The sequence below is a fragment of the Heteronotia binoei genome, chromosome 8 (genome assembly GCF_032191835.1).
Source record: "Heteronotia binoei isolate CCM8104 ecotype False Entrance Well chromosome 8, APGP_CSIRO_Hbin_v1, whole genome shotgun sequence".
Taxonomy (NCBI): Eukaryota; Metazoa; Chordata; class Lepidosauria; order Squamata; family Gekkonidae; genus Heteronotia; species Heteronotia binoei.
In genome coordinates, this window is record NC_083230.1 from 71,320,883 (window position 1) to 71,339,811 (window position 18,929).

Here is an 18,929-nt window from a genome sequence, read left to right on the forward strand (position 1 = left end):
GGGGGAGCGAAGGGGATGGAGAACAGGTCAGTTTAACTCCCCTGGACTTTGAAGCCCAGGGGAGTGAAACTGACCCGCTCTCCCTTCCCTTCCCCAGCTGGACTCCAGAGCAGGCAGAATGCCTAGGGAAGCTGAGGCATGGGGTGGGAGCAGTTTAAACGCCTCCTGTCTCTAGATCGGCTTCCCCAAGTGCTTTGCAGTTGTAGAGTGCCTGGTGAACCCAATCTGGGGAGGGAAGGCAGGTTAAATTGCCTCTCCTTAGCTTTCCCAAGCACCCCACAGCTACTGGGTGTCTAGGGAAGCTGAGGCACGGAGGTGGACAGTTTAAATTGCCTCCCCTTGGCATCTCCAAGCACCCATGACTGCAGGAGACCTAAGGAAGCTGAGGTATGGAGGGGGGCAGTTTAAACAGCCTCTTCTTGGCTTCCCCAAGTGCCCGGTGGTGGTGGGATGCCTAGGGAAGCTGATCCCAGGAGGGAAGGCAGTTTCAACAGTCTTCCCTTGGCTTTCCAGGAGCCCTGCAGCTGGGGGTTGCCTGGGGTAGCCAAGATTTGAAGGGAAGGAATGAAGCCTTCCTGAACTTAACAGACCTCCAGAGAAGTTTCAGAAAGATTTGTAGGAATTACTTTCTCATGAACTGGTTTGAAAACAAATCATGAACGAGCCTGATTCATGCACCTATCATGGTTCATAGTTTGTTTCATGTCCATCCCTAGTTAGTACTAAAGAAAGTACTAAAGAAACTAGAATTTATCCCCAGAAATGGTGTAGCAGCAGTTCATGCCTTGCAGAGAAGGGGGCTTGTAGGGTTTAAAGGCCATTTGAGTTTTCTGGAATGCTAATTGCCAAGGAAGAAAGACCACCTGTTTGTTTTCTTTTATTAAAAAAAGTAAATTATTTCTTTAAAATATTTTATACTACTTTTCTGCCTTAAATTTAAAGCAGTTTCCAGATACACAACTAATACCATATACATTGAAACAAAAAAATAGACTCAAACAATTAGCACAGCAGCAGGTAAGTTTCCAAAATGCCTTTAAAATAATTCAGACTTTTATTTTTCCTAAAGATAGCCAGAGATGACATTTCCCACACTTTTCTAGCTGAAACTGTGAATTGTGCGCTGAAACTAAGCTAACCTTTCTCAGTATTGTTTTGACAAGTGTTGTGTTCTTGAGGACTTATATGAGAAGTGGTCCAGCAAAGTACGTAGGTCTGGGTGAGGGTGAGCAAAATGAAACTTAATCCTGACTAGACGGAAGTTCGCTGGGTTACTAGAAAGGCAGACCAGTGACTTCAGATCTCCCGTTTTGGATGGAGTTATGCTTCCCTTGAAAAGTAGAATTCACAGCTTGCAAGTGCTGCTTTGCACAGCAGTCACCTTTGAAATCTAGGTGGCTGCTATGGCTTAGACTGCATTTGCCCAGCTCTGGCTGGTGCGTCAGCTGCACACGTTCCTGGGTCAGTCAGATCTAGCCACAGTAATGCATGCCTTAGTTACATCTAGGCTGGACTATTGCTGTGCTTTCTACTTGGGTTTGCCCTCAAAGCATGTTTGGAAGCTGCAGCTAGTTCAAAATGCTGCAGACAGACTGCTGGTCAGAACCAGCTATGAGGAGCATATGTCTGCAGTACTACAAGAATTACACTGGCTACCAGTGCTCTCCTGAGCTCAATTCAAGGTGTTGGTTTTGTTCTACATAGATCAGATTTCTCCCATAAATTCCTGCCTGGGAATTAACATTGTGACGAGATGCCCTCCTGACTTTCCCATTGATTAAAGATGCTCATTTGGTGGGTATGCAAGAGAAGAACTTTTCTGTGGCTTCCACACAGTTATGGAACTACCTCTCCATGGAGGTGTGCCTGACCCCTCCTTGTCAGTCTTCAGGAGACAGTTGTAGGCAGTTTTTTTGGGACCTGCATTTTGATTGATTTAGCTTTCATTATTAGTAGTACTAATTGGAGTTTTTAAACTGTGACTTTAATGAGTTTTATAATAGTTGTTTTATTGTGTTTTTGTAGCATTTTGTTTGTATTGCAAGCCACCTTGAGTTCTGTGAGGGAGAAAGGCAGCTAATAATGTATTAAATAAAATAATAAATAAATAGGTTCCAGACCATTTTAAAGGTTAAAACCAGCACCTTTAATTGACTTTGGAAATAATAAACAGCTGCAAATGAAGGTGTGTTAACATCTTGGTTTAATATAGCTGATTTTGCTAACTATATGTTAACAATAGCAGCTGCATTTTATACTAACTGACATTTCTCAGTTGTTTTCAGAGCCAGTTGCTTATAAAGAGTGTTATGGTAATCTAGTTTTGAGTTACAGTGAGATGGATCAGCCTAGCTAGGCTGGCCATATGCAGTGCTGTTTTCAAGCTACATGACTCTGAAGAAAAGCCTTCATAGCAACCGCATCTATCTTAAAAGTCAAATTTAAAAATGTATCCAGACTCTTAATTTAATTATCCAAAGCTTTAAGTGGTAGCAAATTTACCCGTTTCAGTTCTACAGATAAAACTAATAGTTTCAGGTTGCCAGCCAGTGTTTGGTTTAAAAGTGACAACCTTTTGTTGGTTTTATTGTTGTCTTGGTAGTAAGTTATATGTCATAGGGCATTTGGTGGGGGAGGGGAGTAAATTGGAGGCAGATCTGGCAGTTTTCTGTTGTGTGCTTTTATCTTGCTGATGGACTTTTACATTGGTTAAATGCGTTTATCTTATTGTTGCTTTATAAGCTGCTTTGAATCTAAGGAGATAAGGTAGGATATAAATTGTTTAAATATAGAAATAAATTGAAGCTGTTTCAGAGCAAAAGGGAAAATCAGTTGGAGGGAGAGTCATGGTTCTCCCTGCCAATGCCATTGGTTCCTGGAGGTGAGCAATGGTGAATGACAAGTAAACATGTCAACTACTACTCCAATGGAATGTTTCCATTTCACACATGCATGGCCTGTAACCATATAAGGAATAACCACAATTCTAAAGTTATACAAGGACTAGGCTTTTAAAAATGGCAAAATACAAAATGATGTGTATATTTTACCATGGAAAAAAGGGAGATATGCAAAACACACCAGAGGTTATCAAGTATGCGAAATAAACATGCATCCAAGTCTATTAAAGATATATTATGTACTCTAAAAAGATAACCATGAAAAGGTTTGGCAAGTTGGATATAAATACCTCAATGAAAGTATAAAAATGTCAGACCAAACATTTTTTCCTATTATAGAGGTTTTCTCCCTTCTTTTTGTTGTCTGTATTCTACCATGGCCAATTAAACAGTACTTGCTTATGAAACTGTTGAAAAAAATACTTTTTCCTCAGGGCCTCCTGCCAGACAAAGAAATGGTAATAGATGCAACAATGTTTTTGTGGCAAAGATGTAAGACAGCAATTCAGAAGATCTTAGTGAGTGGAAACAACTACTTAAAGGCTGCTCGTAAATATCAAACCTCCAAGGTAATCTTTTATTATAAATGTATGTTGAGGAGGGTAAACTGCATGTCATTTGCCTACTCATCTACAGTTGTTTATTGTGTTATAGAGATGGGCACAATCTGGGAAACTGTTGTTTAGCTCATGGTTCATGGCATACTGGGTTTGCAAACCACAAACTATCATGAATGTTTAGCCTCCAAATCAGTTTGGTTTGTGATGCAGTAGAATGCTTCCCCATGGCATTCTAGAGGCACCAAACTTACAGGTGATCTCCAGCTGAGTCTCCTCAAGCTACTGTCCCAGTTTGGTAAGGATTGGATTTATAGGGTCTGAGTTACAGTTCCCCAAAGCAGATGCCCCCAGGAAAGTATTTTCTGAAGTAATGACAGGTACAGGTTCAGGAGTATATAAAGAGCCCCAAGCGTTTTAACCTTTCTTCATAGGGAAATTGTTCCAAACCTTGAATCATTCTAGTTGCCTGTTTCTGTACTTTTTTCCAATGCTATAATATCTTTTTTGAGGTGCGGTGACAAAAATTATACACAGTGCTGCAAATGAGGCTGCACCATCGATTTATACAGGGGCATTATGATACTGGTTGACTTGTTTTCAATTCCCTTCCTAATAATTCCCAGCATGGCATTAGCCTTTTTTATTGCATTCACAGTGTCTCAAGATTTTCAGTGAGTTATCTACCACGACTCCAAGATCTCTCTCTTGGTCAGTCTCTGCTAGTTCACACCCCATCAACTTGTATTTATAGTTAGGATTTTTGGCTCCAATGTGCATTACTTTGCACTTGGCCACATTGAACCTCATCTACCACATTGACACCCACTCACCCAGCAATAGTGACAGTCTTGCCAAACAAATGTTACACATGCATGAGTGGCTGAATTTTTTTAAAGGGTGAATGCCTGAGTAGTCAGTTGAGCACCTTGCATCTTTGTGAATGTGAATTTTTTTGCAGTGCAACTATAGTGGTGACCTTGGTGAAATGGGTATTGAATAATGTCTTAGATGGGCATGGTATGGATGAAGGTGTCCTAAGTGGAATTGAAGGCCTGGTTCTTCATCCTCTGAGAGTGGTGTAGTAGTTTTGTGTGAGTAATTTGGGGCTTCCAGATTCTGAAGATTGCATTGTTGATGGGAATGTGAGATTCCTAAAGAGGAAATTTTCAGGATTTATAGGAATCACATTATCTGCTGTATCCAACAAGTAACTTTTTTAAATATATGCAATCCAATCTGGATTGTCAGTCTATGGTGAGCTGAGTGGGTTATACCACAAGAGTTTATTTTAGATTGGCAAAACATATTGGTAAGCAGTTTTCTTCTCTTAGGTGTATTGTGTAGACTAGAGATTACCCTCACCACCCTGTGCACAGATTACTTGCCCCATTGGCTAAAACCCCTAGTTTCTCCTAGTTTGTGGGCCCAATGGCAGTTTAAACTTCCTTTTTCATTCTTATCTGTTTGTCACAATTCCCTGTCCAAAATTTCATACTCATGTTACAAAAAGCTTGTTTGTGCAATTTAGGTTAGTTTACCAGATGTTTACTGACAAATCCTTCATTGTGTGAAAGGAGGGCATAATCCATGCGCATATATGTGTATTTTGTGATGAAACACATTTTAAAATTACTTTTTCCCCTCTTTAGTGGGTTCATATACTTTATATGCTTAATGAAGTAATTCAAACAATTAACTTTGGAGATTCTAATGCTGTGGTGATGGCTGATGTTGTCTTACGTCTAACTGAAGTGTTAGAGAATACAGCAGACTACACACTCAAATCTGAAAGCCTATCAGGTATCTGTTTAAGAAGACAGTTGCTTGTAGATGATACTGAGTTTTATTTTCATAACATCATCTGGGCATAGTAGAAGAGATTGTTCATGAAAATTCATTGTATATTCTTTAAAGTTAACTTGTAGAAAACAAACCATAAGCCAATATGGCAATGTGCATTTTATTGTGTTTGACAGCCTGGTGTTCCTTCTGTTTCTTTGTACTTTAATGTTGTCTGTTTTTCTTTATGAATTTGTTACGGTAACCCCACTATATACTCCCAGTAATTTCTCTCATTTTTTGCATATTCTCCTCACTTTGTAAACATCTGCTTTTCATGGAATGTTCCTCAGAGATTCTTAACTCTTCCTGGAAGTCTTTTGACTTCCAGCTATTTATGTAATGGGGACATGTCAAAATCTCTACCATCTTCCTCAGAAGTGATCACTGACAATTGGTTATTTTCCTCCTCAAGTGGGAAAATAGCTACTGTCCATATCTACCTCCTCCCCCGGTTCAATCTGAGAAATCCAAGTTTTGCCACCTGTCTGAAAATCCCAAATCACAAAAACCTTGCATACAGAGCATGCAAAAAGACTATCCTGGGTGTCTACCCAGGATTAAGGGTATAGAAGCTCTGCTCCAGTAGACTTTGAAGCAGAGTTGTTGAATTCATTTGTTATGAAGGCTGGATCTGACATAAATGTCACTTTGTAGGGCCAGACCATGTGTGCCATAAAATGTAACATGAGGTTCCAGAGATATAAACTTTATAAAGATGATTTCAGATTTGAAATGGCAATAGGATTGATTGGATTAGGTGTGATATGCAGAGGGCTAGTAAGCATGGGGATATCATTGGTAATGAGACAGGAAACCTAGGTCTCAGTTTGGTCCAGGAGGATGGAAAGAATAAATAGACATAAGTCTGAAGAAGTGAGCAGTGTCTCATGAAAGTTCATACCCTGTCACAGATTTTGTTAGACTTCAAGGTGCTACTGGACTCTTACTCTTTCTACAGCAACAAGAAACCACAACATTCAAAAACCAGTGTGTGTGTGTGGGGGGGGATATTTTAACTTTCCAGGACATTCAGTTGCTGACCTAAGAGTAGCAGTTCTCTTACAAAGGAATTTCAGAGGGAAATTGGAAAGAGAGACTGCTAAATTGCAACTGATAATGAAGCTCAATGCATCCTCCTGGGCTGAATTGGGACCTAGGTTTCTTCTCTCATTACCAGTGTTTGCAATTGTTATTTGGCATCTGAAATGACTTCACTCTCCAAGATATAAAGACAGATAAGCTCACATTCTAGCTGTTCCTGAAGAAGTGAGCAGTGATTCATGAAACCTGTCACAATTAGACATTAAGGTGCTACTGGACTCGTGCTCTCTTTCCCTAATAAAGATTGCAAACTGTGCTGTTATGTTTCTTTTATTATTATTTTTATCTGTGAGAACTGAAAGGGGATCTCTCCAAGTAAAATTAATTGTCGCTTTCAGACTGGACAAAATCCAGTGACAGCTAGTGACGATAATAAAATGTTTTTTAAACTGGGGGGCTGGGAGCGTTTAATATGAAGAAAGGCAGCCTGTGAGGTGGGAGGGGAGGGAGATCACATGTTTAACTGGAATATATTAAACCATAAATGTGTTTTTAAATACTTAGTCATCTATTTCCATTCATTAAACCATGTAATCCAATCCAGGTGTTGTAATTGCTAAACAAAGTTTTGAAAGAAAATAAAATCCCAAATATGCACATAGAGATCTATTTTTTTTTAAAAAAAAAAAAACCCTTTCAGAATAAGCCAAAATAATTTCCCTTTAATCCCCCTTATCCCAGATGCATCTCTTCCCTGCCTCCCTTCCTTTTTTAATATGTGTGTATGTGTAATCGAGACTCAAAGTAAACAGCAGAGCAAGACTTATCAGAAGAATCTCTCCCCTGAAGTGCGAATGCACAGGAAAGCTTATACCTGGAATACAACTTTGGTGGTCTTGGAAGTCCCATAGGACTCCCTTTCTTTCCACCTCCCAATCAAGGGAAGACAGGCTTGGCAATGCAGGAGCAGCCCCAGTGGAGGAAGCAAGAAGAGTGGGGGAGCTTTTCTCTTGTGCATGGACATGCACTTTCTTTTTCCTTCCCACTCAGAGAGGCTTTTCTGCACAGCAGCAGTAGCAGCAGTAGCAGCCAGGAGAATGACACAGGAGACAGTCAGTTGCTCCTAGGCCAAATACCAGTCCTTCAGGGGCCAAATACGGCCCGTGGGCTGCATATTTGACACCCCTGCTTTAATACTGAACTAACAGACTAGGAAAAAGTTTAGCTAGCTGCATTAGGATTCCATTTCTTCTTTCCCTCATTAGTATTGAATTTCATTCCTTTTACGATCTTCTCCACTAGCCTCACTTTCATCTTGAATATTCTTTCTTAGTAAAGTTCTTCTCTTTTCTCTGGATGTGTGACATCTGTTTGGGTCAGTGTGTTTGCATAATTTATGTGCTGTTATCTTAACAAGGGTTCAGAGGGTTCTGGAAAAAAAGGAAACATTTGTCTGTATTTGTATGTACAGGTTTATGCCAAAGTCTGTCTCTGTCAGCAGTTATCAAATGCAGCAGCTAGGTCCAAAAATGCCACATAAAAGAGCAGGACATTTTATATGTTGCGTGGCGAGGTAATACAGGGTCATGCAGTGATCTGTAGTACTTTGTCCTCTGCTGAAGTTTGCTTGTTTTAGGTGCATCTATGAAGTGGAATTCTTGACTGAAGCTGTTTGAGTAGTATGATTGCAAATGGTGGGTGGTGGCTGTTTTCTGTTCATATTGCCTTATTGCTGAGTGGTTAAAACATTGTGACTCTTTGAGTGATATGTTGCTTTGAGCTCTGTGGCATGGAAGAAAAACAGATAAATAAAAATAATTAACTTTGAGCTGCATGCATTAAGCTACTGTTTAAGATTCTGGAAAAGATAAACAGTTGTGGAAATCAGATTAAGAAACAAAGGACTTCATCATTACCAGAGTCTTCAGTTTTCACGGTATTGGTGGTTAATATTAATGTAATATATTTAGTACAGGGCTCCCTTAATTACTTGTGTTTTCCTTCTGTAGCAAGAGAAAAAATTGACACTGTAGCAATATCAGAATTCTGTATTGGAGGTATGCCTTCATTGATGCAGGTATAGTTTTTTTTTTCTTTTTAGCACATGAATAATAATAGATATATTTTTTAATATAGTAAACACACTTGGGATGGTAGTGTAAACTGCCACTGTTTTAGTTGTTATATTATAGAAAACAAGAGATGTTCCAGAGACTGAGAAATATACAGTTCCTAAATTCTACTTCATTCAAAACTCTATGTATTGAATACACCTATGTTTGTGTATATATGTGTATACATAAAAATATAGCCCACATTTAGCCCAAGTGTATTGCGAAACAAGGACAAATTAAATAAGGGTGAGAGCAAGGTATGTATTATTTTCTTTACTGTTGAGTTAGCAATAAAAGCTTTGTGTGTACAAATTTTAAATATGATATGAGTATGTACTACGGTTTAACATGTAAGCATGTTTCTGATAGATGTAGAAGCAACCTGTGACTTAAATATGAACTATTAAGGGCTGCTATGTATCAGGACTTGTGGTCTGATGTTGGACTGCAAATTACTTTTCCCTGGGTTTTGAACTCTAACCCAAAGAAGGGGTATTGTCATTACTTTCTTCCTGGTTAGTTGGTTGTCTTGAGCATCTTTATTAGCTCTTCATGCTGTAAGGTGCCTCTGCGAAACCATACTTGAGTTGCTCAGAATCAGTGCTTCCCCATTCAGACATCTGGGTTGAAGCTTCAGGTTTCTCCAACAGCAACTAAACATGAGCTTAACAGCCCAGATGTACTTCATGGATTCGGTTTTGCCCATTTCCATTTTAGTGATTCTTGAGTCTTACATTCAAAATTAAGTTTGTATACATTTTTAGTTGTTATAGCTAGTCCTAATCTATGGATTCCTTTCAGAGATGCCCTTCAGAACAGCTGTATTTGGCTTATGAATGTCTGGATAGAGCAGTTAGTGCAATGACACATGCTCGATCAGCTTTACCTGCTGGGACATTGGTGTTGGATAACTGGTGCAAAAAGGTAAGGACCGTAAAATGATACTTTAAATATGACACATGCAATGACACATGCTCGATCAGTTTCACCTGCCGGGACATTGGTGTTGGATAACCGGTGCAAAAAGGTAAGGACTGTAAAATGATACTCTAAATCAAGAGCATTCCTTCCCCACAGGAGTCTTTTATTAGAGGGAGGGATGGTGGCTCAGTGGTAAAGCATCTGCTTGGTAAGCAGAAGGTCCCAGGTTCAATCCCCAGCATCTCTAGCTAAAAAGGGTCCAGGCAAATAGGCGTGGAAAACCTCAGCTTGAGACCCTGGAGAGCTGCTGCCAGTCTGAGTAGACAATACTGACTTTGATGGACCCAGGGTCTGATTCAATATATGGCAGCTTCATATGTTCTGGCCCCAGCAAGGTTGATTTCTAGAGTTGTTGTGGGCCCCAGACCAATAGCCATGTAGTTCTTGGACGGGTGTGCTGATAAAGAGAAAGGAGGTGGAATCATCTCTTATACTTTTCCCATTAGTGGGGCTTTAAAAATAATAAGCTGCCATTCTTTATTTTTGGCATTTTTTGTATTGTGTGTGTGTGTGTGCATGTGTATGTGTGTGCACCTGGAAGTCATGGTGACCTTTGGTGACTGATCCTACTGGGGGCATGGAGGATATTCAGGGAGGCAGCTGAATAAATCCTACCTCTGCCTTCTGGCTCTGGTATTTCAAGGAGGTCTCCCATCCAAGTACTTGTCAGAGTTGACCCTACTTAGCTTCCGAGATCTGATGAGATCATGCTTGCCTGGGCTATTCAGGTCAGGGCAAGCTGCCATTCTTTTTAATCAATGGTCATGCTTTCCTTTGTTTAATTGTATAATTCAGGTATGGAGAAAAATTCTGATTTACATACCAGTGTTAAATATGATACAGTGACTGTATTGTTGGATTTCTTTGAGTACTTTCCACCAGCCTTAATTTCTTGCAATCTTAATTTCTTGCAAGATAAGCAAGCACCCATGCAGTGTAATGTCTCTGTGGTAAAAAGCTATTGAGACAAACACAGAAACTCTGGACTCATTCTCACAAACAAAAGATGAGATAAACTTGCATCCAAGCTATACCACTTCAGGTTTCAGGTGGAGATTCACATAACTGAATGTTCCTCCATATTCCAAAAGAAGATGTACATAGAAGACTAAGTGTCACAAAAAAGAATTTTAGCTTAGCCATATCTCTGACATGCCAGTTTTCAGCGTGAAAACTGTATTCTCATGAGGGATGATATCAATTTACAAGGTAAAGTGTTTCATGTGAGCCCAAGCCTGCAGTGTGACGTGGTATAATGCAAGACACAAGTTTACATTTCATCTGTTTGTAAGACCTAGAGGCCTGTGTCTTAAGCAACAAGGGATAATTTATTGACTTTAGGGTATTATGATAGTAATAAAATCTGTAAAACTTTAGATACCTGCTGTGAAGAAGCCCTTATCCAGCCGAGGCTTCTTCCCAGCCCAGGCAGTCCCTTAATAAAAACTTTTCTCCTCACAGACCAGCCTGGCCAACTGACAGAAATACCCTGAGCAGAAAGTGGCGCACACACAAGTTTTTAATTTTTAAAACCAAAAGAAAAGGTTTTATTGGTTTTTCAAAGGCAGGGGATGGGAATGTATTTACAGAAATAAAATGAAGGAATAAAGTAAATCAGTTGGCAGAACTTAACATTATACAAAGAAAACCACAGTGTTCCCACTGGGTGCTTATCAAAGTTGGCTGAATGAACTGAAGCTTAGGCTATCCTAAATTTGGATAACCCAAATAAAATCAAAAATCAGCTGTGCCCAGTATAAATTTGGTTGGCACTATACTGTCTCACACACTCAAAAGCACTTCAAGCCCTGAGGTACTGGTTATCCCTGAAGGTCCACCTAAGACCCTGCTTCCAGACCCCTGGACACTGACCCTCCCTCAGGGTTCTATCACTAACCCACAACTTCAGAGTCAAGTTTTGTCTGAAGCCTTTGTCTGTCCTGGATCTCCCCTCTGACAACCAAACTTCAACCCCATAGCTATCAGTGTGTGTATGATGTTCTGATTTTACACAGGAGTCTGACTATTGGCCTGTCAGCACTCCTAAACCAGAGCTGTCACCAGAGGTTTACTTGGCCTCTAAAAAGAAAATAAAAATCTCCTCAGAACAGAGCCTTATTTGTTGCCAGCTCTGTCCCTCACAGATCTCAATGCTCAAACAGGTCTTTCTCCTGCCTGTGCAACTCCAGACTGAAGCAAAAAGCCCCTCGTCCTGGCCCTGCCCCCTGTTTAAGTCACTTTGGTTGCTAGGAGGCAGTCCAGCCAATCCCAGTGAGCTTGCTATTTAACTCACTCCAAGCTTGGCTGCACATACTGTTTTCAAGTTTGTCACACCTGTAACTACATTATTTTGTAGGAAAACAGTGCAGAATTGCACAGTTCTGAGGGCTAAAATAGAAGTGATTGCATCCATCAGTCTGATCTGTGACTGCCGCCACCACTTTAAAGCAATTGAAAAATGCTGCACCCCACCCCCCTGCACCTTTTCAAGTGCCAAAACAGCCAGCTGTTTTAACACTTGAAATCGGTATGTGGTGGGTGGGGGAAATAGAGCCTGCCACACTTCATGTCTGAAGCAAAAAGCAGAACACTCACGGTAACAAAGGCTGTAATTGACTATATGCAACTTATTTTATTTATTTAGTAGGCTTATATTCTGCTTTTTCCCGTAAACGGGCTCAAGATGGATCACAACATATAACAATAACAATAAAAACCTACATATCAAAGTTAAAACACTAAATTAAAATTAACAGTAAAAACAATAAATAAAACGCACCACTGGCGGACAGGGCACACAGCATATCAATAACCAGTTGTAGGCCCACCTTAAATGATGGTAATAAAAATAGGATAGCACTGTAATAAAGCATGATGTCACCACAAGGGAGGTCAAATGATGAAATAATAGGACACCCGCTGCTTCAACCTTACTTACAATAGGAAATAAAGAAACAATGTACAAGTCTGGCTTCAAGATTCTTCAAAAAATACAAAGGGTGCAATTCAAATCCCATACATTGGATCAAACAAAAATCCACTGCAGACTTGAAAATGATGCACCCTCAATGACACATACAAAGTATTAGTCTGTTTCCAGGGAACTCCCGTTCCTTCCATTGTGCTGACGTAGAAATGATGTGATCTCTAATGGTCCCCGCACACAAAATTATTGCAATGGTTCACTTGCAGTACCATGCCGTTTCCCAAAGAGGCTTCTTCTGGCATGCATGCTCTCGGGACCCTGTACAATAAGTACATATAGATAATTTTATTTAGATAATTTTTAGATAGATAATTTTTATTTGTATCCCGCCCTCCCCGCCGAAGCAGGCTCAGGGCGGCTAACAACATCATACAAATTTCAATTATACAAAGAAAGCAAAAAACACAAAATTACATTTAAGCATTAAAATTCTGATTAGGTTTAAAAATTAGTTAATTAAGTTAATAAAAGTGCTAATACTGTTCTTTTAGGATGGCGGTTATCATTAGCAATTTCTTTCTTCGTCAGCGAAAGCCAGTCGGAAGAGGAAGGTCTTGCAGGCCCTGCGGAATTGTTCAAGGTCCCGCAGGGCCCGCATTTCCTCTGGAAGTTGGTTCCATAGGCTCGGGGCTACAGAGGAGAAGGCCCGGTTACGGGTACATTGCAGCTTCACCTCTCTCGGTCCGGGAGTAGTCAACAAGTTTTTTCCGGCTGACCTCAGTGCTCTCTGGGGTTCATATGGGGAGAGACGGTCCCTAAGGTAGACAGGTCCTCGACCATATAGGGCTTTAAAGGTAATGACCAGCACTTTGTAACGAACCCGATACATAACTGGCAGCCAGTGCAGCTTGCGCAGTCCAGGCTGTATGCGCTCCCATTTAGGAAGCCCCAACAACAGTCTAGCCGCTGCATTCTGCACCAGCTGCAGCTTCCGGGTTCGGTACAGAGGCAGCCCCATGTAGAGGGCATTACAGTAATCCAGTCTCGAGGTGACCGTTGCGTGAAGTACCGTTGCCAGATCTTGGCGCTCTAGGAAGGGAGCCAACTGCCTTGCCCGCCTTAGGTGGAAAAAGGCTGACTTGGCGGTGGCTGCAATCTGGGCCTCCATTGATAATGAAGGCTCCAGTAAAACTCCCAGACTCCTAACCCGGTGCGCCGCTTTCAGCGGCGCCCCGTCGAAGACCGGAAGAGGTATTTCCCCTTCCCGAGCGCCCCGACCCAGACAAAGGACTTCTGTCTTCGCTGGATTCAATTTCAGCCCGCTCCCCTTCAACCAAGTTGCCATATCCTGCAAGGCCCGGTCTAAATTCTCAGGGACGCAGTCAGGCCGGCCGTCCATCAGCAGATAGAGTTGGGTGTCATCTGCATATTGATGGCACCCAAGTCCGTATCTCCTGGCAATCTGGGCAAGAGGGCGCATATAGATATTGAATAACATTGGTGAGAGAACTGCCCCCTGGGGCACTCCACAGTCCAGTGTGCGCCTCCGGGACCGCTCGCCCCTAATAGCCACCCTTTGTCCCCGATCCTCGAGGAAGGAGGAGAGCCACTGTAAGGCAGACCCCCTCACCCCTATGTCGGCGAGGCGGCAGGTCAGTAGCCGATGGTCGACCGTGTCGAACGCGGCCGACAGATCTAACAGCATCAGCACCGCCACACCGCCCCGATCCAGATGCCGTTGGAGATCATCTACCAGGGCGACCAGTACTGTCTCCGTCCCATAGCCCGGGCGAAAGCCGGACTGGCAAGGGTCTAGGATGGAAGCGTCATCCAGAAAGCTGGATGCTAAGTTTCCAAATGCATATGCTAAGTTTCCAAATGCATATTCCAACGTGATACAAAATAATACAAAAAAATACCTTTTCTCCAAACTCTTCCAACACTTCGTGTCATACAAAATGCTGGTGTCAGTCAAGTCGCTCATCCTCTTATTCTAAAGGCATTCATTCATGATTGGTAACAGCTGCTGACTGCCCGTTCATCTTAAGCCTACATACACACAGAAATATAAGTTTATTCATACATATAAACAAATGGTTTATGCGTATAAAAAGTTTATTCATTGTTTCCTCTAAAAATCATGTATTCATAGCATCTTAAAACATCTTGCAATCCGTTTATTCATTGTACCTTATATTTTTAAAAAATCATGTATTTGTGGCATCTTAAGACACCTTACAATCATGATTTATTCCTGCTTAAAGCGCCACCACTACAAAGACCCTGGACATAAATTCATACACTAACCTACAGATGACAAGCTAAATCTAAACTGGTGTTAAGCCCTTGGGGCGAGAGAAGATGTGAAAGAATTCTATTAATTGGGTTTAGAAAAACCGAAAGTATCAGGGACCATTTAATTAAGGTAAGTCTCCCAAGAGAGATTTCAGTTAGGGCGGAGTGAACAGTAGTGGGACACTTTACATGCGGTTCGTGTTCCATGTGTGCACAATTCATGCAACCTAAAGAATTTACTAGCCCCAGTGGGGTGTGTGTCCGTTTAAAATTTTTCACCTCATGCCAGACTTGGGGTGTTGTGTATTGCCTGGTATGTGAATGTCCAAAAATCTACATTGGCAGTACCTCCCGTTCTTTACACATCAACACTTTGGAGCATAAATTGAGAGTTTTTCTGGAAGTCCCTGATGCCCCACTTGCGAATCACTTTTCTCAGAAAATCACAGCGTGGAGGATTTTTAAGTTCTTTGCCTTGTATAAAGTACTGCATATTCAGGGAGAAAGTATTAGACCAACCTTATTCAAACAGGAATCATTTTGGATATTCAGATTGGGTGCTCTCTCGCCCCAGGGGCTTAACACCAGTTTGGATTTAGCTTGTCATCTGTAGGCTAGCGTATGAAAGTTTTCCTGGTTTCTTTTGAGTTGGTAAGTTTTTGTTTTCTTTTATTTTCTTTCCCATTTGTTGGGAAAAGTTGCTATTTTAGTGGATTTTTCTGCCGGGATCAGGGAGAGCTATTGCATTAAGCATCCATTTTCTTTTCCCTGTGATGCCATGCCCATTCCCTCTGTATTTTTTGAAGAATCTTGAAGCCAGACTTGTGCATTGTTTCTTTATTTCCTATTGTAAGTTGCATATAGTCAATTACAGCCTTTATTACTGTGCGTGTTCTGTTTTTTGTTACTGTACGTGTTCTGTTTTTTGTTTTCTGCATTATACAGATTCCTCTTTGGACACTTGGTGCCTGTTCAGGATCAGGCCCTTGCAACATTTCTAAGTAATTTTAAAATGGTGGTAGAGGCCACAGGTTGGACCAGTGGACACCATTAGTTTGACCCCATGTCCATTGACATAGGTGGGCTCAGAAGGGTATAGAGAATAGAAGAGATTGAATTTATACCCGGACTTTCACTACCAAAAGGAGTCTCAGATCAGCTTACAATGTCCTTTCCCTTCCCCTCCTCACAGCATACATCCTGTGAGGTAGGTGGAGCTGAGAACGCTCTAACAGGAACTGCTCTTGAGAGGAACAGCTCTGTGAAAACCTGTGACTGACTCAAGGAATCAAACCCAGTGGGGAATCAAACCCAGTTCTCCCAGATAAGAGTCTGTGTACTTAACCACTACACCAAACTGGCTCTCATTTCTTAGGTTTGCACTGTAACTTGTGGGTTTACTAATTTAAACAGAGAGAGGTCACACAGCGGCAGGTTTCTGATCTTCTTCTGGTGCCCAGCAAATGAGTATGAGGAGACTTGGGTAGAAGGTTAGCTGTTGGGAAATCATTACCTCCTTGAGTGTACAGTTCTCCACTGTGGCCCCTACCTTATGGAATGGCCTGCCTGATGTGTTCAAGAAGGCTCCCACTTTCATGACTTTCTGCAAACTATGCAAAACTGAGTTGTTTAGGAGGGCTTTTATACTCAGGTAATAGGGTTTAGAATAGTTTAGAAAACTACTTGGGTAAAGGTTTAGAGACGGTGGTCTATAGTTCTGTATACCTTGTATTGCCTGTTGCCATAAGTAGGATTCTACTGTGTAATTTTTGCATGTTAATGCTTATGCTTTGTTACAGTTCTGTTTTCAGATTTCTGGCTGGTTCCAGGTTCTACAATCCAAATCCTATTGCACTGTTTATTGGATGTCCCATTTTATTGCTTGTATTAACTAACTCTGTAATTTGCCTTGAGTCCCAACAAGAAAGGCAGACTTTAAATAATGTTAATTAATTAATTAATACATTGATAAGATACCTACTTATGTATCACCTTAAACTATTATAATATATGTTGTGACTACTGCAAATTCTCCAGAAATCTCCAAGGGGCTGAAAGGGGTATATTTAATACAAGACGACTAATGATGGAGATACTGAGAAAAGGAATATCACTGGTTTTTCACATATGGAGAATAAGTGACTAGTATATTCACTGAGCCCTGGCCTTGATGGCCCAGGCTACCCCAATCTTTTCAGATCTTAGAAGTTGTGGGGTTGGCCCAGGTTAGTATTTGGATAGGGGGCGATCAGGGAATACTAGACTTGTGATGCAGAGGCAGGCAATGGCAAACCACCTCTGATCATCTCTTGCCTTGAAAACCCTATGGGATTGCCATAAATCAGCTGTGCCTTGACAGCACTTTCCACCATCACCCTGCTTATAATCAACTCAGCTTTTTTTTTTTTTAGCAAGATTGCTGGCTTGGTGCAAGGGGAGAGTGGCCTAATATGCAAATGAGTTCCTGCTGGGCTTTTTCTACAAAAAAGCCCTGTGTGAAACAATGGTGATGTCAGGAGTGTGACCTAATATGCAAATGAGTTCCTGCTGGGCTTTTTCTACAAAAAAAGAAGCCCTGATTATAAGTGGAAAACAGAAAGTCTTCCTAATAAAGAATGATTAAGGAGAACATGCATGATGTCTATACCTGGAAAAGTTTTAGAACAAATCATCAGTCAGTCAGTCCTGGAATATTTAGAAAGGATGGCTGTGATTGCTAAGAGCCAGCATGGAAAGAACAAGTCATGTCAGACTAACCTGATCTCTTTTTTTGAGAAAGTGACTACCTTGCTGGATCAGAGGAATGCTGTAGACATTGTTTATCTCGATTTCATTAAGGCTTTTGATAAGGTCCAACATACTATCCTCGTTGACAAGTTGGTAAAATGTGATTTGGATCCTGTTACCGTTAGGTGAATCTGTAACTGGTTGACAGATCATAGAGTTGGAAAGGACTTCCTGGGTCATCTAGTCTAGCCCCCTGCACAATGCAGAAACTTCCCAAATACCTCCCTCCCCCACATTCCCTGTGACCCTGATTATTCCCAGTGACTAGATGACCCTGGAGGTCCCTACTAACTCTATGATTCTGTGGGACATTGTGAAGCTTTTTTTGTTTTGTTTTGAGGAATGGGACAAAAGAAGGAATGCCTTCATAAATAACTGGAACTTTGGAATAGAATATATGCTCAAAACATTTAAAACAATATTATTTTAAAATTTTCTTTGAAATATCTTGTTATTACAAGAATAATGTCATGTCTATATTGTTCAGCCTCTATTTATGGTATAGCTACTACTTCATATTGTGGTCCGTAAAACAATTTTTAAAACTAGTATTTCAAGGAATTGTATTGTATAATATCAATATTTAAGAGTGAGCTTTATTAATTCCTTTTTATCAGCTGACATTAAATGAGCAAAATTTGAATGAGTATCTAGAAAATGAAACAGCCCTGAAATCAGTGATAGGAAACAATTTTATTATGGATTTACATCTTGAACTGATACTGGCTCAGCATCGAGTAGCTATTAAACTATTTAACTTGACACAAGGTAAGAAAGAATATGATGAATAGCCACATATTGATGTAATTTACTGTTATTTTTGGAAATAAGATTTCATCCAAAAGTACCTTTCTATACCTGTGATTATATAAGTCATGAAACATTGTACTTTGTTGTTTCTATATTGGGCTTCATCTAGAAGACTTAAACCAAATTATTACTTTTATTGCGTGCGTTTGTTGTTTCTGACCTCAAAAGTAGGATGTAAGTTACCCTAATATAAATATATGTGGTCCTCCAAATTTAGAGTAAAATGAAGATATTCAGTTCAGGGCCTGCCCGCCCTGCTGGAGGCGGTATCGATTTGGGCATTGGCCTTCCGCAGACTATTAGTCCTGGGGGATTTCAATGTCCATGTGGATAATGCAGCTTCCATGCAGGCCCAGGACCGGTGTCATCCATGGAGATACTGGGGCTCAGCCAGATTGTTTTGGCTCCCACTCATCAGGCTGCCCATACGCTCGATTTGGTCTTTGGGGCTGGGATAATACTGGATCTGATAGCTGTCGATGCAGTTCCATGGCCAGATCATTGGTCTTATACTGTGTGTAATACAGTTTCATGGGTGCATATTGAATAGTACCTTTGAACCAGTAATTATGAGTGACACATAATTTTATAAGCTTTTCAAATTTCTTAATTTTTAAAAAATGGTCACCCATAACTGTGTACAAGCAGACTGATAAATTACAGTGTGTTTTGA

At 40.8% G+C, this 18,929-nt stretch overlaps 1 protein-coding gene across 1 annotated transcript in view; it reads left to right on the top strand.

Moving 5' to 3' along the window:
- CFAP54 (cilia and flagella associated protein 54) overlaps positions 1-18,929 on the top strand; it is a 330,085-nt gene that overhangs the window by 40,603 nt on the left and 270,553 nt on the right. The window contains exons 14-18 of the mRNA XM_060244423.1: positions 3,335-3,469; positions 5,110-5,260; positions 8,353-8,420; positions 9,259-9,381; positions 18,064-18,214. Coding sequence (XP_060100406.1) covers positions 3,335-3,469; positions 5,110-5,260; positions 8,353-8,420; positions 9,259-9,381; positions 18,064-18,214 — 628 coding nt within the window. The remainder of the gene's footprint in view (positions 1-3,334; positions 3,470-5,109; positions 5,261-8,352; positions 8,421-9,258; positions 9,382-18,063; positions 18,215-18,929) is intronic.